Source organism: Scleropages formosus, chromosome 18 (genome assembly GCF_900964775.1).
Source record: "Scleropages formosus chromosome 18, fSclFor1.1, whole genome shotgun sequence".
Lineage (NCBI taxonomy): Eukaryota > Metazoa > Chordata > Actinopteri > Osteoglossiformes > Osteoglossidae > Scleropages > Scleropages formosus.
The window spans coordinates 14,155,590-14,183,316 of record NC_041823.1 but is presented as its reverse complement, the minus strand read 5'-3'; the positions used below and the strand labels follow the sequence as shown (position 1 = coordinate 14,183,316).

Sequence of the window (27,727 nt, the reverse complement as noted above, 5' to 3'; positions counted from 1 at the left end):
TCACACTTTGTCACCGTTCACTCTGAACACTCCTTATACGTAGGGATTGTCTTCTTTGCTTTTAGACATTTAGTGTGCACCTGTTTATATTCTTGTCTTGTTTTTGTCGTGAAAGTCAAATCAGTATCAGTGTGTTTTCTTAAACTCCACACCCAAGTCCACTATTAGTCCTGTTCCTGCATGACGTCTTTACTAGCTGCAGTAGTTACAGTAGTGAGGACAAGTCAGCACCAGGGCCTCGACTCCTGGCTGGATACAGTGATGTCAACAAAGGGCCTGATTTTGTTTGTTTAAAGACACAGATTTATATTTCTTTGTATCTTCTACTGGGGGTGCGGTGGCGCAGTGGGTTGGACCGCAGTCCTGCTCTCCGGTCGGTCTGGGGTTCAAGTCCCGCCTGGGGTGCCTTGTGACGGACTGGCGTCCCGTCCTGGGTGTGTCCCCTTCCCCCTCTGGCCTTACGCCCTGTGTTGCCGGGTAGGCTCTGGTTCCCCGTGACCCTGTATGGGACAAGCGGTTCTGAAAATGTGTGTGTGTGTGTGTGTGTGTGTATCTTCTACTGACTGAATCTACAGTCCACACTTCACAGCAAGCTTTAAAGTGCTTTAAATATTAAACCTTTTATATGCAGTCATTCTAATCTAAACAAGTCAACTGTTACAAGGGATTAAATTCTACATGACGTTGTGGCCTTTAAGTTTTTTCCTTAAAAACAGAAAGGAATTCAAAAGGTAATGCTAAAAATTTTTATACTTGTTCGTTTTTAACAGACTTATATCAGCACAGCTCAGTTCTACCATCAGTCATTCGAATCGGGAAAAATTTATTCTATGAACTTGCAGCCTCCTATAAAACAAGTCTGACCGAACCTGTAAAAAGTCCCCAATTTCACAGCAATAATGATAACACACACACACACACTTTCAGAACCGCTTGTCCCATACGGGGTCACGGAGCCTACCCGGCAACACAGGGCGTAAGGCCGGAGGGGGAAGGGGACACACCCGGGACAGGACGCCAGTCCGCCGCAAGGCACCCCAAGCGGGATTCGAACCCCAGACCCACTGGAGAGCAGGACTGTGGTCCAACCCACTGTGCCACCGCACCCCCTACTAATGATAACACATTTTAGCCAATAAGAAAAAAGCAAATTAAATACGTAATTTGTCGTCAGGTAGTTTGATTTTCTTTTCAATATCTAAAAAAGTCCAAGGCAAGTTCTCGTTTGCTCTTCGGCTCCATCTACAGTCTTTTTTTTTTTTTCTCTCCAGAGAGAACAAAATACTTTTCCAGTGGCCTTCACTATGAATGAATGAATGATAGTTTTTTTTCATCACAGAGGGAGATTGGTTTAGGCTGCAGCAGAAGAAAACGAACGACATACATATATGTACACATACGTACGACATATACAATAGAAAGAATATTAATATACATACACATAAGTAACCAAACAGAAAAATAAATAGAAGAATATTTTACCAAATGAAATAAGAACAAAAAATTACGTGAATTAGTATGCAAACATATTTAAATGTAAGCGAAAAATGCTATTATTAATTGTATTAATTGTAAAACATTAACAGGCACAACAACAAAAGCTGAACACAAACGAATCATAAGATGTTTAGGATACAAGCCAAGGGTTCACTACATAAAACTACAAACGGTCATTTCCCCGTATAATATAATTATGATCATTCCCCTTTTTTTTTCCAGTTATATCATAGGACATGCGGAATCTAATTAAAATAGCTTTTTGTTTTAAAACCTAAGAAGGAAAACAGAGTTGAAAATGTATTAAAGCTCTCTACTGCCATCTAGAGGCCCAAGCAATAGCTCACAGATGCATAAACAATTCACCAATAACATTTATTTGTCCATATTTTCTGAAGTACATTGTGTCTTAAATTAGGGATTTTTTAAAAATATTTATTACACTCATTTTATAACGCATGTGGATGCATCAATGGTATAACCTAGATCACTGCGTGTTTTAGGTTTTTCGACATCAGATACCCACACCAAGGTATCCCAACCAGGACTGATGGGAGACCCTTCTCTGAATCCCAGCCTGCATCCAGGTAGCACCACGTTGAACCAGTGGTTCACCTCTCCTGATCCACAGGTTTCAGAATGCAGCTCCAGGGCTGTAACCACTATGCCACCTGCTGCCCATTTTTTTTTTCACTTTTCTATACAACATCCACAAATCCAAACCAGCATCCTGTGTAAAGACACATATTAATATAAATTTTGTGTTAATACAGTTTTGCATATCTGATAGGAATTTTATTTTTGACAGGGATTTATCTTTTACGCCTCATATTAATTGTCTCAAAGGATTTATTTCTTTTCATTTAAAAATATTTTTAAATTGAGGAATTTTACCTCTACACAACTGGGAGAAGAAGATTGATCTTAGCTTTAATTATTCGTAAGTCCAACCATTATGTCACTACAGCCAGTTTGTACAGTCAGTTATTAAGTTGACAAATTTTCCAGCAATATTAAGTCTGGAAAAGTTTCCTTCCTCTTATACCCTTCAGGGTTAGGGTGCGCTTCTCCAGCTCACTAACTTTAGCTAGCAGTTCTAAAGCTCACTAAACATTTCTTGGCAAGTAAACCTGGTCGTGTGATCAGAACAAAGTCATACAGGCAGCATGGCATCGCAGCAAATGTTCTGCAGAGGTTCCAACACACAGTGTGGCAGTGACACACACAATAGATTATGTGGATGCATGCAAGATGCCGAGTCAAACCTGACCCACAACGACCACTCGCGTGATTTTCAAGGCAAGTCAAGGGAGGAACACAGGTGGGTAATAAATGATATAATGAAACAAATGTGCTATTTCCAATAGTCTGAAAGAGTGGTGATGGATTAATACAGCAGTGAAGCACTAATGTATTTGCTTCCACTGCTGTGTTTTATGTACTTTTTTGCCATTTATTATAATTTAATGTTGATTGTTTGAGGCATCAATTTCAGAATAAACGTGTATCTTCAAAACTCAAAAACACAATGCAATTAATTAGGGAAAACATGAAATATCATCTTTATACTGTTTTGTTTGAATATAAGTCAAAGTAAATATCAAAAATCACTCCTTCTTGTTTTTATTAGGATTTTTCATATGTCCCAACTTTTTTGGAATTGGGGCTGTATCTGGTAATGATACCCAAAGTAAACCATTGTCTACTATATAACTATGAAACCAACAAGACTGCTGGGGAAAGGTGTTTTGGGCAGCACGGTGGGACAGCAAGTAGCACTGCTGTCTCACAGTGCCTGGGTGGTGTGAGAGAACATGGGTTTGATCCCCTCTCAGTCTGTGTGGGTTTCCTCCCACAGTCCAAAGCCATGCTGTTCAGGTTCTCCCATAGTATGTTAGTGACAGAGAGAGTGTTTTCCACTGATGTATGGATGAGTGACCCAGTGTAAGTAGTGTATCTAACAGTGTAAGTCACCCTGGTGAATAAGGTGTGTGGGCTAATAACAGTACATAGAATTCACTGGAAGTTGCTTTGGAGAAAAGCATCTGCTAAGTGAATAAATGTAAATGAATCCTTCTTTCTGGAATATTTGCTTTGTATAAATCCAATGAACTGCGTATACCCGCTCATGCATGTTAGTTTGTCCCACAGCATGGTTTTTTTGGATGACAGCAGCTTTGTATTTTGAAAATATACATCTTTAGTCTGCTACTTTGATTAATGGATTGCATTCTTTACTTTCAGTATTTATTTGACCAAATGTTTGAATGTACTGGACCTTTTCAAAACATGGTAAGAAAACATATTGATAATTGATGTCATTAACAAAAGTATTTCGAAAACAAATATTACAATAGGGAGAAACATTGTAACTTTTGGCACTGTTGGCACAAGCTTCTTCGAATTCTGTGAAGTCACATGACTGAGGAGAAGGTAAATGTGAGGACACCTAGACTGACCAATGAGTGGGACAGAAAGCTCTGCTACTCTATTGAGCAAGAGTTGAGTTATTTGCTGAAAACACAACCAATTCATAATTGTCACTCATGTTTGTGGAGATGTTTCTTTACCACTCATTACTGAGCTTTTTACAAAAACCTTGTCAGTCAGACAACTGTCAAAAAACCCAATTTTTTCACATTATTGCAAGCTTTATCTTCAAATAATCTTCCCTGTGCTCATGTAAATGTACTAATTTTATATCCTGTGCAAGACCATTTTCATTACCACAAGGCAAGAAACACAACTCATTATGGCACCAGAGACCTCTGAAGAGTTGAAGGTGTTATTAATAAATCAACACAGTGAGAAGACATGATAGGACAGGGGTTAACGGGGGTTAAATATTAAGGTGGGAGAGGTGGTGGGGGGTGGGTACTGTTTATAAAGACTGAGTCAGTGCCGAAACTCATCAATGCGGCTCTACCAGGACTGACAGAGACTTCCAATCACAGCCATGGAGTCTCCAGTGGTTCTACTGCTGTGCTTCAGCTTCTCTGTAGTAACTGTTTCGACACAGGACATGTGAGTATTATTTAAATAGCCATGAATTTGAGAATCTTTGTTTCAGTTACATGGGACATGCTTGGCATATATGCAGCTTTAGTCATATTATTTTAGACAGTAGGAAAGAAAATTTTTTGTTTAAAAGATGGCTCAGTAGCAATGTTACCCACTTTTAACCCATGTTATGTGGTTTAAAACTCAGTTTAATCAATAAATATCCTTTTGTTGTTTGTGTGGATGAAGTGGTTTCAAGTAGTATTTTGACAGCTCAGATTTGTGTCAAACCAGGGGATTACCTGCAATCCATGCAAAATAAACTTAAGTTTAAGATACAATACCAAAAACCAGATCATAATCATATTCAGTAGAATAATTTCTTACACCAATAACTGATGAGATCAATATTTATTTGGATAACTAATTTTTATACTTAAATAAAAATGGATGAATGAACTTTAATTAGAAATGGACTAAGACTCATTTCAACATGTGCCAGTTTAACTGAGTTGCTACTGAATTTTGAAATGCACCAAAACTGAAATACTTGAGCAATTCACTTGCTCCCTCGTCTTCCTCCATCAGGTTCCTGGTGACGGCTCCCAGTGTGTTTCATGTGGGAGTGAAGGAGCGTGTATCTGTTCAGTTACCCTCCAGCCTGCTCAATCAGCCTGTACTTCTCTACTTGGAACATGAGACCAGTGGGCTGCTGATGTCCAATAGGGCTACTTTTCAGATGACCCAAGAGAAACAAATTGGAGTTGTAGAACTCGAGGTATTAGGATCTAATAACTCCCTGAATAAATATTAATACAGGATTCTGAGACAGTCTGAGTGAGAAGAACTTTTTTGTTAAACTGAAAAATGTTTATATAATTTCCTATATTTCAGGCTCATTTAACATATGAAATTAGAACAAGTGATTAAAAACCAAAAGTCAGATTTATGGACAACTCACCGCTCACATCTAAGTTACGTTGGTGAAACTTTATGTACTCCTTACATCTTTTATCTCTCTTTGATTCACTTTATATGATTATAAAATATGTCAAAGTGCTATGATGGTGCACCATGTAATGATACTGCCTCAAAGGGACGAGGTTATGATTTCGCATCTGGACTTGAATCCAGCTCAGTTTGAGAGCAGTTTGTTCTCACCCTGTTCATGTGGGCTCCTCCCACAGTCCAGAGAACATCATGGTAAACCACTTACTATCCCTTTCTTACCATGGAAACCATGCAAGTGATTGCCATGAATCAGCTTTTACCTGATGCAAATTCCTCTTTCCTGAACAAAGAGAATAGAAAGAATTAACTGTTCATTCTACAACAAAATGTTGGCTCAGTCCATCATCTACAGTCTCAGTTACAACTGAGTCAGTGTTTTAGAAACAATATATTATAGACAAAAATTAACTATTTGTCACTAATTATGAGATTTTTTTCTTTGCAGGTGGACAGAGAGAAAATGTCAAGCCTTCCTACGTTGAACCCAACACCGTTCTACTTGGCACTTGTGTGTGAGATCAGACCTGGTCAGAGGGAGATGGTCAGAGTGCTGGTTTCTCAACACAGGGGCTACATCTTCATCCAGACAGATCAGCCTGTCTATACCCCCACACAGACAGGTGAGCTCCCACAACCTGCCTGCTCACAGCTCTAATTAATTAACCAGCATTATAACCTGCCAAAGAAAGTCATCCTAATTTTAAAAACATTTTCATTACAGAGGGATTTATACAAAAATAGGTATAAAGGTTTTGCAGAAAAATTTTGTAGTACAGCCAGACATGAAATCTCTGTAATAGCAGGAATTCTGTTTGTGGTGCTACAGCACTGAACATTTTCACAGGGTTTTCCTTTGGATGGTCTGGTTTCCAAACACAGTCTAAAGACTTTGACTAAACATCCCAGCCACTGTGAGGCACCACTGCTATCAGCTGTGCCACTGAGCTGCCCTCAGGTTAAAATTTACAAAACAACATCCTTATAGGGTTTTTGTCTTGGTTAGAAGTAGATATAAAGTCAGTGAGTATACTGTGGCCATTGTGGGACACAGGGGGCCACGTGGACAAAACAGAGGACAAGTTTTCTCCAGCAATTTTTATTCCCAAGCAAAGGCAAAAACCAGAATGGGGGAAACGGCCCCTTTAACTCCACATACCAGTAAGAACTAAAGAAACACAATACAATCCAGCAATGGGAGCACAAAAATAGCCCGCATATCACCAACCTGGGCCCATCTTTTTTGAAGCCCTTCTCTTCCCCATCCAACTCCCTCAAACACTCTTCTAGACTCTCATGGCATGCACACACACACACACACACACACACACACACACACACACACACACATTGTCTGAACTGCTTGCCCCATACGGGGTTGTGGGGAGCTGGAGCCGGAGCCCGGCCTGGGAACACAGGACGTAAGACTGGAGGAGGAGGGGACACACCCAGGACAGGAGACAGTCCATCACAGGGCACCCCAAGGAGGACCTGATCCAACACACTGCGCCCCCCCCGACTCATGGCAGCTGCTTTAAATGTCCTGGCTGCTTGCCTCCCACGTGAAGGCAACTGGTCATCATTATTCCTTTGAGGTGAGGCAGGGGTGAACAGTTACAGGACGGTCTATCAGTTCGAGCCCTGCCCCATCCTACAGGTATACCGTCCACCAGCTCACAATATATAGAACACATTGTGTAGGCCAGTTTACTAAATGAATAATGTGCTGAGTAACACCAGCCAGTTTATTATCATTAACTTCAAAGTAAGTGTGGTATTGTTATGAAATAATGCTACAATAAATATAAAAAAATAATAGTAGAAAAACTACTGCTAAAAGTAGTGTAAGTAGTAAATGGGCTATTAAAATGACATAATTGTCAAGAATTCATATTTGACAATTTTCCCTAAAGGTTTTGCTGGAATTTTAGTGTTTCAGCTAAAAAATGAATAGTGTTTTCACTATTTCCTTTTCTGCACAAAAGTGATGCAGATTAAAATATTATATATTGGTAGCATTAAGTACCATCATTGCGTGACATAATACCTTTGTATTTTTGTACATTTAGTAATACGTTAGTAATAGAGTCTTCTGTGTTTTACCGAATCAGTGAAATACAGGATTTTTACCCTGGATCACTCCATGAGGCCCCATGCCGAACCCATATCCATCTCTGTTTTTGTAAGTATATTTTATTATCAGCAGAAAAGATAAATTTACTGCTTTTAAAATGCCTGTCCTATTTCCTTATGTGAAGTGTTTTACTTTCAGTGACTTTGCTGTACAGTTTTTTGTACGGAGTCAGTGGTTCAACTGTGATGAATAATGTTGCTGATCCTGACAGACAGCAGTGATCTCAGTGACTGTCAACGCACTGTCTAACATAATTTCAGCATTGATAGATTAGACCATATTTTGTAGTTTCTATCCGCTAAGAAAGCCTTCTGCTGTTGGACTGACAGAATGCTGGTGGGAACAGGGTGACATCGTGGACTGTAAGAGAAGCAGATGGGATCTACTCCAGGAAACTGAACATTCCTGATGTCTCTGAGTGGGTTATCTAAGGACCAAGTCAACATCCTGACATGCTGAACATTTAGCCCTAGGATGAAGCTTTTAAGATATTGACTGTTTTATAAACAGCTGAGTTATTTATATTGTTTTTCTAAAATAACCAATGTTTTAATGGTAATTGAATAATACACTTTATACATAAACATTAACTTTGCATTACGTTTGCATTGTTAACGGTAGCAGACTGGTACCAGCCTAAAATAACATTTTTACAATTATTCTAATTTCTAAAATCAATAAGTGATGTACAAGACATCATAATCATATGTGTATTCTTAATATTTCCATAGTAATAAAGTGTGCAAATTAATCACAGAAGATACAATATGACTTATAAAGCCATAGAATTGTGATGTAATGCATTATAAGACATATCTTGGATGTACTGATTATAATACACTTTAGACCAGGTGTGTGGAGGATTGTGGCTCACTATCAAGGGGATGAGAAGAACGCCGCCACCCGAGAGTTTCAAGTAAAGAAATTTGGTGAGGAAGACATGTGTCGTGCTCATCTTCCTACGCCTTTTATACTGGTTTTTCCCCCAGAATAAAAATTTGCACTCCATTAAAGCACACAGTACATACATCCTTTAGAGCTTTACAATGAATACTTAGATATATTTATGTTAACTCAGTGTGCAGTTAAGTTTTGTATATAATTTCTTCTGCTGGTTATTTGCTTTGCTGTGTCAGTCATGCCAAGCTTCGATGTGTCCATCAAGCCTGAGCAGAACTACTTCCTGGTGACCACGGAAAAATTTCATTTCACCATCCACGCCTCGTAAGAGCACATGGATCAGCTTGACCTTCTAACCAGTGTTAAAATCCAAAAAAGTGGCACTGTATAGTCTGTGAAATATTATTATCCATTATAGCAATATGAACAATATTTTAACAATTTTATATTTATATCCCTCATTTATTATGCCTCCTGAAAATCCTTCTGTCAAAATTCACTTTCCTGAAGGTACTCATATGGTGAGACAATAAAAGGCGCATATCACTGCCGGTTTGGAGTGAGACAAGAGGCCACAGGAGATGCAGACACCAGGAAGCCGGAGACCATCATCATCAGGGGGTTGGAGAAGTCTGGATCGGTGAGGGGGGAGGCAGCTGGGGAGGAACGCAGGTGGTTCCATTGTGAGAACCGCCTCTGATACAGCGCTGAATAACTGGACTTTCTTGTTCCTTGACAGGTGAACAACGGGGAGGCAGAGGTCACTCTTTTCAGACTCCAAATAGAAAACCTCCTGAAGGAGCGCAGTGCTAACTTGACACAGTTGGCTCTGGACAGAACGCAGCTCTACGTTGCTGTGACTGTCATCGACATCGCCAGTAAGGAGGGCTTACTGGGTGTCCGAGGGTCAAGCGGACAGGAATTTTGTGCTGGTTTGTGGGCTGGGAGTCAATCCGAAAAAGAGTTGATTCTCCGATTCCAAGCGGCAAGGAATCGAGAGTCGACTCTATGCTTGGGAGTCGATCCCTCACAGTGAAATTAATCTCACATTTGTGCTTGTCCCACAAAAGTAGTACTGCTCTGCCCCACCACTTAGACGACATGAAAAGAGAGAAGTAAAAGAAGAAGTTTGATTCAGATTTGGCTGTTGTTTACAAATGTTGCCCTCCACACAGCGCATATTAATAGTTTGGCAGTACTTTAGACAAGTCGAAAAACAAAGTAAATTGTAATATTTGTAAGAAAATGCTAACATAGAAGAACATCGCCAATGATAAAATACGTAAAGGCTACGCATCACAAGGAGCTGACAGACAAAGCTTAGGTACCGACATACCCACATATTGTCCCTACATACCCACGTTTAGTTTTTCTGACCAAATCTTTCATTTATCAAGGTAATTGATACCAGTCTTTTCACACACACACACACACACCACCTGAAGTAGCTTGTTCCATATGGGGTTGGGGGAGCCGAAGCCTAACCCAGCAACACATGGAGTAAGACTGAAGGGGGAGGGGACACACCCAAGACAGAGCACCAGTCCCTCACAAGGCACTACAAGCTGGACTTGAACCCCAGACCCACCAGAGAGCAGGACCCAGTCCAACCCCCTGTGCCACTGCAACCCCCTAGACCAGTCTTATCAGAATGTTTTATCCTTAGATTTGTTTACATCTTGTCTTATTCTCCATCAGGTGGAGAACTGCAGGAAGCAGAAGTTTTCATTCCCATTGTTTCTCAGAGATTCTCTGTGGACTTGTCTCGCACACGGTCCTACTTCATTCCTGGGGTGCCCTTCCACGTCTCGGTGAGGAACGCTAACCATTCTAATGAAACCATTGACACAGCACCGGTGAAATACTATGAAAAGCTTTGATTACTGATTTGATTTTCTACATTTATTTTTTTCCAGGCTGTGGTTCACCTCCCAGATGGCTCTCCAGCAGCGAATGTCCCTGTGGATGTTCATGTGACTGGTTCTTCAGCGAAACCCCAGAGTGTACAAACTAATGGAGAAGGGGCAGCACACCTTGTTTTTAATAACATTCCTAATGATCGGCCAGTGACTGTTAAAGTGAGTTTCAACTGACACCTCCTTTCAGCTTTGAGTATTATACATAGTACCCTTCAAAAATTTGGACACACCTATTCATAGACAGGTTTTCATTAACTATTTTCTACATTGGTTCCAGACCTTCTGTTTTATTCAGGTCTAGATTTTCACTGGGCCACTCATGAACATTTGCTTCTCTGTGTGGGTTGTTCTGTTGTTGCTTGTCCTTATTGTCATTGTGTAGTAGTTAATTTTCTCACCAGCTCCAGACTGGAACAGGTTTTCTTCCAGAATTTGTTTGTATTCGACACCATTCACCTTTCCCTTGATCTTCACATAATACACCATTAATCTGTCTGATAACATTTCTATGAATAAATATGTTGTCAAAAAATAAGTAAGTTTAAAGGAGCTTTGTGTTGAATAACAAATTTGTAATTAAATGTAAAACTTTTTGGTGTATAATATTTTCTTTGTTTCCTTTTCAGGTGACAGTAGATAATCATCCTTCTGAGAAAACCGTGTTTCCTTCCTTGTCATCAAGCAATAATTACCTGTACATCGATGTGAGCTCAAAGGTTGTTTCCCCAGGGGAGGAGGTCATCGTTAATTTCAATGTCGTCGGAAGCAGTCTGGCTGGTAACCAGATTTACTACCTGGTGAGAGATAGAGTTATTATAATAATTTGTTCTTGAGGTACTAGTGGGCATGGTGGTGCGGTGGTGCAGTGGGTTGGACTGGGTCCTCCTCTCCGGTGGGTCTGGGGTTCAAGTCCCGCTTGGGGTGCCTTGCGACAGACTGAGGTCCTGTCCTGGGTGTGTCCCCTTCCTCTCCAGCCTTATGCCCTGTGTTGCTGGGTAGGCTCTGGTTCCCCATGACCCTGTATAGGACAAGCAGTTCAGAAAATGTATGTGTGTGTTCATTCTTGAGGTATTACATGTATGTGGTATTAGTAACACCATAGTATTTTATGATTGTAAGATATATTCAGCTCTTCCTTTCAATCAAGCAGTCCTTTGTATCTGTAACATTGAGATAACATTTTAATGCATTTTTGCTTTTTTACATCCCAATTTATATTTGTCCTGCAGGTTCTTAGTAAAGGAGTCCTCAGAGCACAAAACTCTGAACCATCAGGACCATTAGTACAAATTAGACTCCCCGTGAGCAGTGATCTGATTCCCTCTTTCCGCCTTATTGGCTACTACTATGACCAAACAGGTGACATCATAGCGGACTCAGTGTGGGTGGACGTTGAGGACGTCTGTGAGGGGAAGGTGAGAAAATAACCACATACAATCAGTATTAGTACTGCACTGAAAAAAACTGCCTGAAATCCTATATTGTACTGATACGGTGTATTGCATTCAGAACAGGAAGTGCTTTAGTGAATGATATTCTAAAAGCGTAAAGGTTCATCATATTAATAGTAAACTTTTTTCATATATGCTTTTTGGATGCATCTTCACAAGGCAGTTAAAGAAGTACAGTTAAAAGAAAAATATGTAGCGTTATGAGTCTGTGTGATCTGCATTGGCTCTACATTACCTCTAGTTACCAAAGAAAGAAAGAATAATTTTTGTGAAAATGTTCCATTGATATCTTGCTGGAGATGAAGCAGTTATTACATTGTTGTGACATTATTAACAGATTTTGCTGAGTGCAAAGGAAGAACACATACCAGGCAAGCTAGCCAAGCTGGATATAAACCTGGAAGGGCAGAAAGCCAAAGTAGCCTTACTGGCTGTTGATACAGCCATCTATGCCTTGAACGTCCACAACAGATTAACCCCCAAACAGGTAACTGTAAGGAATGTAGTTATATATCCACTATATTTCTGTAAAAAAAAAAGGTAATTGTTAAAAAAAATATTATCAAAATGTTAGCAAGAATGAACACTAAAGAAAAATCGGGGCCAGTGTATACAGTAGCAGATAAAATACAAGTATTTCTAACTTATACTGTTTAGATGGAAATCATTTTGTTGTTTTTTGTGGAAAGAAAAACAGGTCAATTTTCTGTTCTTTAAATGTAAAGACAAAACAACCAGGATTGATTACAAGATTATTGTCCGGAAGTCTTGCTGCATGACTATATCACCTTACCAATCACTGTCGAGTTGTTCCACAGCAGTTAATTAACTGTGTGTGCAACACAACGGAAAACTTTTTAGCTGTGAACAAATTAATCTGATACAGCTATGAAAAGAACAGCAGCGATTCAATCATAGGTTTATGTTTATTTACAGTAATACACTCTGGTATATCATTGCATTGAATTGCAACATATACTACACACTTCTGTGTAGAGGTAGTCATTGCACAAAGCCATTTTAGCTGTACTGCTTGTACTTCTCCCCAGGTGTTCGCCTCCATGCAGTCCTATGACCTGGGCTGCTCGTATGGAGGGGGCAGTGACACGGCTAATGTTTTCAATGATGCTGGGCTGTCCTTTATTTCTCACTCTAAGACAGTCAAATCAAGGATGAGAATAGGTATGAATCTGTGTTTTTTTTAATTCCATAGCATGAGCAATGCACCTATAAGCAAACAACAAGTCACAAAATAGCAATTTATATACAAAATGGAAAAAATGAGAAAGGCCTTTCTATCCATTTTGGCTGCTCTATGAAGAAGTCACTACTAGAATGAATGTTTGCCTGAACAGGACTTCTGATGGTATATTCTGCTTACAGGCTTTGGTTGTGAGTCTGGCTTCCGACGCCAGAAACGTTCCCTTGACCTACAGCAGCTCATGAACTCCAAAGGTCAGTCCTGGCCGCAAATATTTACTTAGAGTTTTACTGCAATAACTGTTTGCTGGTGTTTTTTTATTAAATCTCCATAAACATTTTCTTCTATAATATTTTCTGATTAAATATTCCTTATTTTGACTAGTCTGCTGTTAATCATGTTTATAGACTAAAATGACACGTACACTTCATTGTTTTACCAAACTCATTAATAGAACACATATCTACCATTTTCCGAACTCCCATGTTTACACTGCTGTGAAGCGGTTTTCTTTGTTTTGGAGCTTTTTGGTGTTACATTTCAACAGATTTTTTTCAGTTCCAGTAGGATATGAATGAGGCGTCAGAGAGAAAAATATCACATCAGTATTGTTTTCATGGGGTGCGGTGGCGCAGTGGGTTGGACCACAGTCCTGCTGTCCGGTGGGTCTGGGGTTCAAGTCCCGCTTGGGGTGCCTTGCGACGGACTGGCGTCCCGTCCTGGGTGTGTTCCCTCCCCCTCTAGCCTTACGCCCCTGTGTTCCTGGGTAGGCTCCAGGTCCCCGTGACCCCGTATGGGACAAGCGGTTCTGAAAATGTGTGTGTGTATTGTTTTCACTTTGGTGTGGAAGATAATGACATGTGCAATCAGAGGTGTGAAAAAGTCATTGCCTTATAACATTAATCACCTCAATGAATGGAGTAATAGAGTCAGCTTTTTAACACAAACAGGCCTGCTTTAGCCCAGGCCTGTCAAATGCAATTTTCATACATTTGAACCCCCACCAGTCAAAGTCAAGTTTGCAAAACAAAGATTTGAAGAGGCACATCAAGTTGCACTCAAACAAAATCTCTGAAATTTCAGAAGATCTCTTGCTGAGTTGAGGGAGATACAGTGGTGCAATGTGTTTGGCCGGTGCCTGCTGTGTGGCGGGTCTGGTGTTTGAGTCCTGCTTGGGGTGCCTTGTGGTGGACTGGTGTCCCTTCCAGGGTGTGTCCTCTGGCCTTATGCCCTGTGTTGCCGGGTTAGGCTCCAGTCTGCTGCACCCCTTCTTGGGTTAAGCGCTTCTAGACATTGTGTGTGTCTTGCAGAACTTCATCTTTCTTGAACCATGGTTAAAATCATACTCATCAAATTGAGAAAATTTGGATCAGTGGATTACTGAAAGGTGACGATCCTGGCAAAATCTCTCCATGAACAAGGAGGAAAATCACTGATGAGCTCAAAAAAGTAGCCTAGAACAATATCCAGGATTCCAAGCTTCTCTTGCTTCAGCTCAAGTCAATGTTCACGATTTTACAGGCACTGTGTAAAAATGGTATACCGGGGAGATTGCCAAGGCAGAAACCACTGCTTGCTCGAAAGAACAGGAAAGCTTGGGCCAAAAAGCATCTGGATGTCTCTAAAAATGTATGGAAGCATGTTCTGTGGGCTGATTAATCAAACATAGAAATTTTGGATGATTTGGGCCCTAATAGTGTGGAGAAAACACAATACTTCAGAGTAAGAACCTGAAGTCAAGCTTGGTGGGGGCAGTGTGGTGATATGAGAATGTTTTGCTGCCACATGACCCCGCTTCCTTGATTCCATTGAAGAAACCAAAAATTCCTCTATGTATGAACAGATTCTAAAGAAGAATGTCAGGCCATAAGTCTGTGAGCTGAAGCTGAAATGCAGCTGGGTCATGCAGCAAGACCAAAATATACAAACAAGTCAAAATCAGAATGGGTGAATAAAAACTACCTGAAATTTATTGAATGGCCTCATCAATGTCCTGGCATTAATCTGATTAAGGCATTGCTGTAAGACCTAAAAAGATCTAATTTGAGATTAATCTTCCTCCAGTTTTTAGTTACGTGAGCAAGGAGCTCCAGCAATGCTGCAGAGATGGCCTCACCCTGATTCCTATGCAGCTCACCTGTGAAGAGCGTGCTAAGAGAGTGTCCCGTAGAGGGAAGGGACAGGACTGCACCAACGTCTTCCTGGACTGCTGCCGCGAAGGGATCAAGCTGAGGGACTTGAAGAGGCAGGAAGAGGCTAAGAAGCAACATGGGAGGAGTGAGTGTTGCCTGATGTGCAACTCATTCTGATTAGAGGAGAGCTTTTTTTTTCCGTTATGCGGCTTCCTTTAGCTTGTGTGGGACATTGAAAAAACATGTTAAATGTTTGGAGAACATGATGCCATGAGAGTTGAGTGACTTTGTATATTAAAAAATATCACTGGACAGAAGTCATACATGAGCTGAAACTCTTCCATGTTGTAATACATGCATCTATGAATTCTGGATTTTAAGTTTTTTCAATTATTATGTCTGTCTGTAACAGACTTTTAGGTGTATTACAATACTTTTCAGTCTTTGCTAAACCACATACTATTAGAGTCTTATAACAATCAGAATCATATGCTGGTGGTAAAAAGCTGGTAAAATTTCTTTTGAGAAGCATTTTCATTTGACCCATTGAAAGTTATTAAAATTTTGTAATTCATTAAGCAATGAAACAGAACAGAAATCAGCCCAGACTGACATCTGGCATGTGACCACCCCATACTCATTGTGTTTTTCCCTTATTCAGCACACGGCATAACAGACATGGAGGATTTCTTTGACTCCAGCACTGTGAACATTCGGCGCCACTTTCCACCCAGTTTTGCCTTTGAAGAGATCCAGGTGGATGGGAGTAGAAGGTACTGCAAGGAAGGTACCTTGAACATGTGGTCTTTGCATGAGCTGCACTAGAGTGTAATGGGAAATTTTCATTCTGATGTTTTTAGGCATGACCTGTTTCTTCCTGATTCAATTACAACCTGGGAGATTCAAGCTGTCAGTGTGTCTGCATCCCACGGTAACAAAGTATAACCCTTTTTTATCATTTATAGTCACTTATAGTCTTGTGCATTTTGGAAGTGAGTTTTGTAGGATTATTTTCCTCTGCTATACTGCCCTGATTTTTCATTTAATCTTGCTATCAAGGGAGCTGCATATAATTGTAATTAGACAAAAATATCAATAAATAATAGGAGGACCTTGCATTATGTAGCAAAAAATACTGTCAATCTGGCATTAAACACAATTTTGTGAGGGACTAACTAGACTTGTCCTCCCCTGCATTACCTCTTGCTGTGGCTGGAACTGTTTAACGGTCAGTGACACCACACAACAATATACCAAACTGAATGTTTTCTTGCAGGAATCTGTGTAGCACAGCCTTGTAAGCTGATGGCAAAGAAGACAGTTTTTGTTTCGCTGCGTCTGCCGTACTCTGTCAAGCGATTCGAGCAGCTTTCCATCGTTGCTGTTGTCTACAACTATGGTGATGAAACAAAACAGGTAGTATTTGTCATTAATAAGCTGAGTGATGCTTCACAATAAACATGATGAGAAACTGTTTGAGAGTACCTGTCATGAGCTCATATGTGAACAGTTCCTGTGCAGTCTTCCCCTCACCTTTCTCTCTTCTTCCATCAGCTGTCAGTCCACATGAAAAGAGTGGATGGTCTCTGCTCACCAGGTTCTGCCTCCATGCTCTCCCACGTCAATGTCAACGTATCAAGAGGCTCCCCCCAGACTGTGACCTTCCCAGCGGTTCCCATGATCACAGGAAAAATCCCCGTAACTTTGCTCATATATGACACTGAAGAAAAACTAGGCCTGGATGCCATTGAAAAAGAGCTGCTAGTCATGGTGAGTCTTCCAAGACATGAGCAATGTTTGCAGCACATAAAGGAGTATCTGAAGAATATATTTACAAAATGACCTCTGCAACTATTAGCATCTCATATTGAATGACATGTTTGGTGTTTAATACCTTTTCTTGAGAGTATTGCTAAAATTCTGTTGCACTTTTCCATTTTGCAGACAGAAGGGGTAGTGAAGAGAGAGGAGAAGACTCATTTTATTGACCTGGATGGTGAGGGAGGCAAAAGATGCATTTTAGTGACAGAGAAAACATTTTACTAAAGCAAAACACTGTTTAAGGGGGTCAATAGCTGTGAATATGGGGGTGGTGGGATACTGGGATGTGTAACAGTTACCTGAAGTTTCAGCAGCAGGAGTAGGTACACTTACATGGAAACTCCAAGAAGAAAACATTAGCCTTTAAGCTTTTTCAGTTTACATGGCAACTTCTCTCTTATCTTTTAACAGGAAGAAACAGGCAGAATTTTCTCATTGATGGGCAGTTTCCAAACAGCACCATCCCTGACTCTGACACGAACCTGTTCGTCATGATGGAAGGTCTGAAACTCTACTACCTATCTGAGAACTTAGCCCACCACACCAAATAACCAATAATCGACCACACCAGATGTCCATTTCTTTAACGTATTGCCAAATTTAAGGGCTGCACAGTGCCTCTCAGTTCCATACGCAGTGTGCTCTTAAATGTTGTAATGTCATCTAACCCTCAGGTGGAGTATTTGACAAAGCAAAGGTACTGCCTCTGCTGTCACCGTCAGGAGTAAATGGTCTCCTCCGAGCCCCCATGGGCTGTGCAGAGCAGACAATGATCCGCTTGTCCCCTACGGCCCTCGCCCTTCATTACCTGGACCACACCCAGGGCTGGATGGACCTGCCCGCTGGGGCCAGGGATGTAGCCCTCAGTCATGTGGAGGGTGGTGAGGACACACTTGATTTTGGAAATGAAAAGGAGGTGTCATATGCAGATTTTTATTGGAAGAATCTGTGTTTTCATGAAACAGTTTCCTATCTCGAATTTTAACAAGTGTTGTTACTCGTACGGTTCTGGAAGTTCAGCTTTTTCTTGCACAACCAAGAAGATTCAGACTCGATTTTATTGTTTTATATTAAACTAAAGGCCGCATGAATTCTAGCTGCTTGGGAAAAAAAAGACAGGTATAAGTATAGTACAGGTGTTTAAATATCTGTACAACTAAACTAAGCTAATTAAAAAGAGAGTTAGGGCTCATAGTTAACACAGAAACATCTTCAAAAGTCATCTAACCTTTTATTCAGACCTTTCATTCTTACGGTTTGTAAAAAATCAATTAATAAATTTTTCAAGAATTTTTATAGTTTTAAATTACCTACAGTGTAATATAACATAATAATGGCTCCCATCCTTGTTTTTTCAGGTTATTCTAGAATTTTGACTTTCAAGAAGAACGATGCCTCTTATGGAGCTTGGCTGGACAGGCCCTCAAGCATCTGGTCTGTCCTCTGTTTTTTTCCTTTTGAAATGTTTATGCTGCTTATTGACAGTTTAATTAAAATATAGGCCTCCTGCTGAAAAAATATCTCCTCTTTCTCTCTTTTCCCTCCCCATGTCCCTTTGTGTATCCCTGCAGGTTGACTGCCCAGGTTGTCAAAGTGTTGAGTCTGGTAGCCGATCGACAGCTGGAGGGAAGGGGGGAGAAAGGGAGGCAGGGAGCAAATGTTGTCTCTGTGGAAGAGATCAGTCAGTCGGTAGAGTACCTGATCTCAAAGCAGAGTGAGGAAGATGGCAGCTTCAATGACCCCCACCCTGTCATTCACAGAGAGATGCAGGTAAAGCTGTGTGACAACAAGATCAGCTCTTCATCACTGCTGCTTCTGCACAGGCTTCATTGTTCCTTGCAGCAGTTGAAGCTGCATCAGTACTGTAACACTACAGGATTGGACAAATCTTACTCTTCTCTGTGTGTGTGTGTGTGTGTTTTAAATCTGCTTTATGAATTAAAGACTTAACTGAAACCAGTCAGTTTTCAAAGATAAATTGTTTACCTACCTTTTCCTGTGCTGGAGTTATTTTCTTTTACCTGAGAAAAAGAAAACCCAATTATTGTCCAGAAGACAAGGATATGAGGTCTGATATTATACAGCAACTGCTGTATAATGGGTTTGTGTGTGATTTCTCGACTAATTGTGCAGAGTCTCACTATAAAATGTTGTGTTGCAGGGAGGGGTAGGTGGCACTGAGGGGGACGTGTCTCTCACAGCCTTCGTCACCATCGCTCTGAAACGCTCTCTCCACCATCTGACTGGAGAAACAAAGAATAAGGCGGTAGGAGAAGATGGAAAAAATTAAAAAAAATGAATTTCATGAACTGGCAAAAGTCTTCATACAGAGTTAAAAATACAGCATGGATGTACAACAGCTAATTGCATTGTACTGGTTTTTTCATTCTTCAATTGGCCGCAATGCTCCAGTGTCATGAAAAAGTATTTGATAGTTTTCCAATTTACTATAATTTTGCAGCTTTTTGACATTAAATTTGCTCAGATGCTTCTGTCAGTTCTAACAGTATATAAACTGAACCTGAAAATAAGAGTTGGGATAAAAAAAAATAATTACACCTAACTTTTTTAAAGGGGTAAATAAACTGAAGTGTTAATAGAATCAGGTAAACAATATTTTCACAGCACTATCTCTTCTCATTAAAGATCATAGAAATAATTACATGGTTCATTGTTCACCTTTTAGAAATGCATATATTACATTATTAGCTTTGTAACATAACAAAAAATTCAGAAATATTACAAATTTCTCATTCAAGAAGTTCAGTGCAGCCACTCAGAATTACTCTTCAGTGTTGTGTAAGATATTTGTGTATGTGCAAATATACTATCTAATTTTCACTACTCTGTGGTGTGCCTTATAATAGGTTGTTTAAATTACAAATGGTGTTGAAATAATTACTGTATGTGTTTTACTGTGCAGGAGGACAGTGTTTCTCGTGCTACAGCCTACATCGAGTCCCGTTTTTCATCTCTGGAGAGGCCTTATGCTGTGGCTATCGCAGCCTACTGCTTATCTGTCTGCCAAAATGATAAAACACTTGCCAAATCTGCATGGAGCAGACTGAAAGAGCTGGCCACTAAAGGTACAAGTTTTGTATTGTTAGTATATTATCATATAAGGGCCAAAAGGTGTATCTAACATCCTGCTGTCAATGAAAGACTTTTTTGATTCTATGTGCAGCACAGGGTCACAACAGCATACATATAGAAATAGTACACAGAGAAAATGAAAATATGTCCACATACATAGAGCGAGGGCTCAGGCGCAAAAGATAACAATTTATCACAGGTATGATTACACAGCACTTTCTGATAGCTTCCAGAAGGGTGTCCGGATATTCCAGAATTCATTACAATTTTCATTCAAATCAAACGCCAACTTTTCAAGTGTCAGAAATTTAAACTATTAAGTCATCCACCTATTTACAGAGGGAACTTCTGGTGTTGACCACAACGTTAAATATGTTTCCTTGCCAAATATGTAAAAGCAGTAAGATTACTGGACTAGGGTATATGCAACTATCCAAGAAACCTTTAACAAAAAATTAGATTTCTTACCAGCTCTTCTCTTGTTACATCATAACTCAAACTCCTTTTCCTGATGATGTTAGGGTACGCAACCTGATGAAAGGATTATTTAAAGTATAAAAAATATTAGTCATTGCACATAAGTGTTGTAACAAATAAACAAAATTCAAATAACAAAAATTACTGAAAATATCCCTGGAAGCAAAAAGAGTAGGCTAAGTACCATGTTTCATAAACAATTGACTGAACTGCTTCCTTTTGCATGCATAAGCTCAGACCTCAAATCACAGAATCTATTTTTATATATATATCTCTTGTTTTCTTCAGTTAAAAATATGACTTTCTGACCAACTTGTGGATTATGCAATTAAAACATGTAGTGCACAAATATTTGTAGATAAAACACCAATTGTACTTTACTTTGGTGGCCATGTATTAATAATGTTGAAAAGCTTCCTTTAAAGGTGTAATGTCTCTCTTCTTCGTTAACCAGAGGGAAACTGTAGGATGTGGCGCTCCAAAGCTGATATGAGATTGCCAGGGGAAGTGAAACATTATGCAGTTCCACCACCTGAAGCCATCACCGTGGAGACCACTGCCTATGCCCTCCTGACAGCCGTGGCCAATGGGGAGCTGGAATGGGCAGATTCTGCGGCCTGCTGGCTTTCTGAGAAAGAGAACTACGGCGGGGGGTTCAGGTCCACGCAGGTAAGGGAAAGGCACAATGCTAGTGTTACTCAACATATAATAGTCATGTTCGACTAAAAGAATCATGTTGAGAATCAAATTAGGCTGTTGTCAGTCTGTTTGACTCTCCGTTTGACAGGATACCATTGTGGCTCTGGAGGCGCTCTCTCATCTGGTGATAAGCAGGCCAACTCAGACTCCTCCAACAATCACTGCACAGTTTAATGCACCAGGCAAGAGCCAGAAAGAAAATCTCAACCTGGGGCAGAAGGAACAGAAAGTGGAGACAGAGCTTAAGGTAGTGTGAAGGGGGCTGGGCAGGGCCTTGTTGGAATGGAATCAGGGTTTTAAATGATGGAACAGAACCCCCCAAGCATTGCTGGAACACCTTCATTTGAAAAAGGCACCGGGACTAGGAACGTGTTTTAACAGTTCCTCCTGTTCTAAGTTTCTTTGAATAAAGTTAAAAGTGGCAGCTAACATTGTGGTTAGTGGTGCTGCCTTTGCATATGAAGGTTGATGGTTAGAATTCACCTGCTGCTGTAGTACTTTCCCTAAATTGCCCAACTGTATAAACAGGTGAATAGCTGTAGGTCACTTCACCTTGTAAAGTGCTTTGGAGAAAAGCATCAGCTAAATGAATAAATATAATGTAAAAGTCTAGACTGTAAAGGACTGGTGTCTTGTTCGGGGAGCACTGCCTAAAACCTACTGTCATGTACTTCTGGGATAGGCTCTAGACCATCATGACCCAGAATTGGACAAGCAATTAATTAATGGAACATTAACTGTGCTCTGCATGTCTATCCCAACAGAGGCTGCTGGGGAACAACATAAACGTAGAGGTAACAGGAAAGGGGAAAGCCAAGCTGAAGGTAAGAAAAACACAGAGACGTTTACAGCATTATAGACGATGGTTAGACCCATCAGATGGGTTTGATGATTCTTGATGCTTGTTGTGTGGCAGGTTGTTAAGGCCTTCCATGTCCTGGAGCCGAATAAGGGCTGCGAGCTTCTCTCAATCAAGGTCACTGTGGAAGGAAAAGTTAAATACACTGGTGAGAGAAGGAAACACCGACTGGCAGGGAATGACCTTTAACCTCAATTGTGACACCAGAATCTACATCTCAATGTATAGTGGGTATGGTGGCACAGCAGGATGCACTGGGACCTCACAGCATCTGGGTTGTGCATCTGGACATGAGACTGGGCCCAGCTCAGTTTGTCTGAAGTTTGCATGTTCCCCCCCATGTTGAGGTGATTTTCTTCCAGATGCACTGGTTTCCTCCCACAGTCCAGAAGTGTTTCAGGTAAACTGGTAACTCAGTTACCTGTAATGTGTATTTATCTCTATGTTCCTTACATGCAAACTTCTCATAGACTGAGCCAGATTTGAACCCACATCCTAACATTCCAGGCTATATGAGACATTAGCGCTACCCGCTGCACCGCCATGCCTAACTGTTGCATAGTTTTCAAAGAATTACAGGGGAGTTTCTTAAACACTACCTGTGATTAGTAGATAGAAATAAGATAGGACACTACCATAAAACCATTATTGAACTACACAGGAAATCTATCTGAAAAAAAAAATTTCTTTAGTTTTCATTGCTCATGCTGTTATTGGTCCAGCTGAGGTGATCGAGAACTACGACTATGATTATTATGGTGCGGGAGGAGAAGGTGAAGACAAACGGGATGAGGAAGAGAAGAGCATCCCTCACTCAGAAATCGAGTGGTTTGATGCTCGCAGCCGACACAGGAGAGAAACAGAGCAGACCGATGGGTCTTCGGTGAAATACACTGTCTGCGTCAGGTCAGTTCAACTGCTTATTGAACCATGTCAGTATCAGTGTAAAATTGTTATAATTTAAGTCTATAAAATTTTATTTTAATTAATTTATAGTTTCTTTTCTCCTTATGACAAAACATTATTGATTTTCAGTGTTCAGCTTTGTTGTTGCTTTTGAATTACTACATATGCATTGTCATGTATTTTGAAATTGTTATTTCTAATAATTCATATGGATGTCTAACTGTTTGTGTTGTTTCTGATTGGTTCTGATTATTTTCCTGGTTAATCCATTTCTGCTTTCTTGCTTCCTGCTTTAAACATCCCAGATACCTGTTAAAGTTGCATTTCGCAGTTTCTGCGCTCATTACTCAACTTTTTCTCCAAGTCCACACTCTGCTCTCTTTGTTTTCTGTGTCACAGTCACAGTCCAAGTAGGAACCTCTCAGGAATGGCCATCGCCGACATCACAATGCTAAGTGGTTTTGAGGCACAGAGGGATGATCTGGACAAGGTTAACTCCATCATAACCCAAAACTCAAACTCATCATTGTCACATTTATTTTTATCAAAAAAAGTCATCACCATATTTCATTGCCTTTATCTTTTTATGGCATTAAACTTGCACTAACTCATCAACGCTGTTTATGGAAGGTCAAAATTATTAATTGAAAAAAATACAAAATGAGATCATCTTCAGATGTCATGTATGTCTGTTGCTCTCTGTACTTGTATTGAAGTTGTGGTAAGAAACAAGTGCTCTGAAAACTACTTCTCTGTATTCCACAGCTGAAGGCTTTGTCTGATCAGTACATCTCTCATTACGAGACTGAATACGGCAGAGTCATCCTGTATTTTAACGAGGTGAATGCACTCTTATCATGATGCAGATACTTAGAACACATAAACCGTATACACACTAAGGGTCACTTGGCTCATTCATTAGTTACTCAATGTACCTGTTTATATTGCATTGCAGATCCAACCTGAAGAACAGTGCATTGGATTTAGTGCCGTTCAGAAAGTGCCAGTAGGATTAGTACAGCCTGCTCCAGCTACATTCTATGACTACTATGAACCAGGTTTTTCAATGCGCAGAACCATCGTCACTCATATATTACAAAAGTCTTACATAACACACAATATCATACATAATGATATATGTGCAACAGTAAAATTACAGTGTACTGTATGTTTTAAAATCTTAAAATCAGTAAGATGATCTCTGAATAGCGATAAATTCAATTACATTTTACATTTTATTGATTTAGCTGGCACTGAAAAGCAGTGTTGATCATGAGACAGAAAGGAAAAACCAAGAATAATAGCAACAGATATCAACAAAGAAACATCACATTGGAAACAAGTATTAGTGCAGCAGTGTGACGGTGACAATATGGTCTAGGGCAGTGAACCTATCATTTCTGACAGGGTCCTTCTCAGCGGTGTTGAGATATTATTACATCATTGCAGCAAATATTTGCTGTCATTATGTTGAAGATTTCCAGTTAACCCAATTACACAAATTCCGGCCTTTACATAACATTGATATAGGGCCAGAATGTGAGAGCGAATCCTTCTGACTGTCTTTTTTTGTGTATCGAAGACAGGAGATGTTCCATTTTTTACGCCGCGCCCCTAAAGAGCAAGATGGTGTCTACGCTGTGCTCCGGGGAGGTGTGCCAGTGTGCAGAGAGTAGGCCACGCTTGGATCTAGCCGCCAGCATTGCACATTTTCAATCTGTCATTCTTTAGAATCTCACTTAATGATTAGGAACTTTTACCTCATACATGTGGCTGAGGTTACAATTTACATTGTTTACAGGGCCCTGTTACACAGAGAAGAAAACAGTTCAGATGAAGATCAAAAAGAAGGACCGCTTTGAATTTGCTTGTTACCACCCAACTGTGGACTATGGTAAGTTGGAATTTTTTCAGGTGTCTGTATTATAAGTACATATAGTGTTGCTGTTGTTAATTTTTATGTTTTTTAATTACTATCATCACAAAACATGAAATTATGTATGCATGATTTTTGCTATGTAGTGGTTGACTAACATTGGGTTTTGTTTCAGGTTATAAAGTTGAAGTTTATAACATCTCTATAATGAGTGGCTTTGAACTCTATCAAGCAAAAGTGAAAGACGTTCTGCGAGCTAGTAGGTAGCAGGAAGAAGTTGTAATACAAAATTTACACAAAGAAGACAATTATCATTCATGAACAAAATGAAAATAAAGTTTACCTAATGGCTCCTTTTATGTTCACAGAAGATGTAAAAATTATAGCACAATAAGTCAAAGTAATTCGAACTTAATTTTTTCAACATAACTGGAATTTAGCATAGTCATAAAATGTGTGTTATTATTTTTGACACCATGAGCCAGAGCAAAAATTTTATGTTGAATTTTATTTTTTAATTTTTTTCTCAGTCTAAATTTTCTCATGGGGACAAAATCCCTGATGAGTACTGATCTGACTTAGTGGGAGCTAATATGATTTGAAACCTGCTCTTTGTTTCCCAGCCGCTGACGACAGAATCATGCTGGGCAGTGTCCGGGTATTTGCAAAGAGACTCCACTGTAAAGGACAGCTGGAGCTGGGAAAGAGCTTCCTCATCATGGGCAAGGATGGCTCCACCACTGACAGCTACGGCCAGTCAGTGCATTTGTGAACTTTATGTTTTAACATTTATTTATGTGCAAGATGCTTTCTTCCAAAGTGACATACAAGTCAGCGGGAAAAAAAAAACATGTTGTATTTTTGCATGCTGTCAGTCATAATAATGCTGTTCACTTGAATACAACTCATATACAGGTGTAAAACAAACAAATATATTGCATGTATATTGGTTGGTATGTATACAATGTAAAATGTGTTTTATTTTTAAAGCTATCTTTGTATGAAATCTGTTTTGCTTTTTTTTAGGTTTTCACTGTTGTGTCACCTGTAATTAGTGGGATTTTTAAGAATCCCTTTAAAGCACAGTTCCCCACCCAGCCTTGATTGTGCTCTCTCTCTTTTTACCTTTCAGGATGCAATATTTGCTGGACTCTGAAACTTGGGTTGAAAAGTTGCCCACTGATAGCAAATGCCAGGCAACACCAAACAAGCTGTTCTGCAGGGGTCTGGACAATTTCATGTCTGAGTACCAGAAGGAAGGATGTCGTCAGTGAGAAGGAGACATATGTTGCAGGAAGGCACATCAGCTCATACTGATGCATTTTCAGAAACATATCATCTTTTCCACTGCCTCTGGAAACACTCACAATAGTAAAGTCCAAAATATGATATTCAGTCTTTTACTTATTTTTTTTTGCATAATATAGGTACAGTTAAACAGTAAAAAAAAGAAAAAAAGTCACTGCAAAGGAAAATACTTGGAATTCTTTTTTCTCTGGAAGATCTACCGCTTAGATTTCTGGACAACTACTCTCGTCATTACCTTTAAAGAACAAGACACAAGGATATATAATTTGTCTTTGCAAAGATTTTCCCTGTTTTTTGTACTCTGAATTATATGATTGAATTATGCAAATAATAAAATGAATAAATACTTATTTCTCCTTTGTATGTGATTACATGTGTTAGTGTTATTATATAGGAACCATCACGAAAACCTTACAGTATCTTTATAAGTTACAATTTTTGGTTGTTCTCTCTCTCTCACACACACACACACACACACACACAAAAACAAGCTGACAGGTCACTCATGTTGCCTTTGAGATTTAGCCAGTTATTGAAAATTCTTGCAGCTGAGACCTCAGATTGAGTTTTATGCAGTATTTATTTATTTTCTTTATTCTGGGGGGCGTGTGTTTCATCCTGCGGCAGGCAAAAATCTGAGAGGCCTCTCTGTGTGAGTGAATAAAAACCCCTTACACAAGCAGTGGGTGGGGAGGAACAGTACTGAGGTTATTACAGCACGGTATAGACATGTCCACTGACTGCTCTGGGACTCATGGTATTAAAAAGTTGGACATTTAGAGACTACTGCACCACTGGGTTTATTGTGCTCCACAGCAGTAGGAGGGTTCGAGGACAGAACCTCTGCTAGAAAAGGCAATCACAGTGAAATAAGGAGAAAGGAATTATGAATTTGCCAGTTTGGAGCAAAACTTGTAAAAAGAGAGCATGAAGGCCAAAGGAGAAGGGAGGTGAAGGAGGAATGTCAAGAGCAGGAGCCTATTTTATATGTTGATGTTATTTTGATCTTAGAAGAACAGTCCAACATAAGCACCATGAGAGCATTGGCTTAGACTTCTATCACGTAAAATTCAACACCTTCCTTGTTTTGCTGCTGCCATGAAACTTCTCATTAATGTTAAGTCAATAAGGATAAGGTAACTAGGAACACCTCAGACATATATCACCTATTTACTTTAAATGTTCCTGCATCACTTACCGCACTCTCACTCACTTGCTCAGCATTTCTACGATTCCAGGCCTTTCTTATTCTACGACTTATTTCACCTGGTGTATTCCTTTCTCTCCTGCTACACTGACTCAGCCATTGAATTTGTCTTCAGGTCATTATCGCAATACATGAAGTCACAATACTGTCATTATTACCACATTCTACATAAACACTAAAGAACAGCAATAATCAATAGAGGAGTTTGTTGAAGTAGGTTTTTTTCTGTGCGCTCCTGT

At 39.8% G+C, this 27,727-nt stretch overlaps 1 protein-coding gene across 1 annotated transcript; it reads left to right on the top strand.

Moving 5' to 3' along the window:
- Window positions 1-4,374: 4,374 nt before the first annotated feature.
- c4b (complement C4B (Chido/Rodgers blood group)) lies at window positions 4,375-26,558 on the top strand. Its single transcript, XM_029245908.1, has 41 exons — window positions 4,375-4,521; window positions 5,086-5,275; window positions 5,954-6,128; window positions 7,617-7,687; window positions 7,969-8,057; window positions 8,486-8,568; window positions 8,776-8,863; window positions 9,050-9,179; window positions 9,279-9,417; window positions 10,238-10,350; window positions 10,456-10,617; window positions 11,085-11,255; window positions 11,688-11,873; window positions 12,247-12,396; window positions 12,959-13,091; window positions 13,293-13,364; window positions 15,175-15,387; window positions 15,904-16,015; window positions 16,103-16,173; window positions 16,519-16,658; window positions 16,797-17,012; window positions 17,187-17,238; window positions 17,475-17,564; window positions 17,738-17,944; window positions 18,422-18,497; window positions 18,635-18,833; window positions 19,225-19,329; window positions 19,987-20,149; window positions 21,088-21,302; window positions 21,421-21,579; window positions 22,097-22,156; window positions 22,249-22,339; window positions 22,914-23,097; window positions 23,497-23,587; window positions 23,863-23,937; window positions 24,053-24,155; window positions 24,680-24,769; window positions 24,899-24,991; window positions 25,149-25,232; window positions 25,597-25,729; window positions 26,106-26,558. Exons 1-41 carry the CDS (start codon window positions 4,454-4,456, stop codon window positions 26,245-26,247), a joined length of 5,184 nt encoding a protein of 1,727 aa, XP_029101741.1. The 5' UTR covers window positions 4,375-4,453; the 3' UTR covers window positions 26,248-26,558.
- Window positions 26,559-27,727: the final 1,169 nt, after the last annotated feature.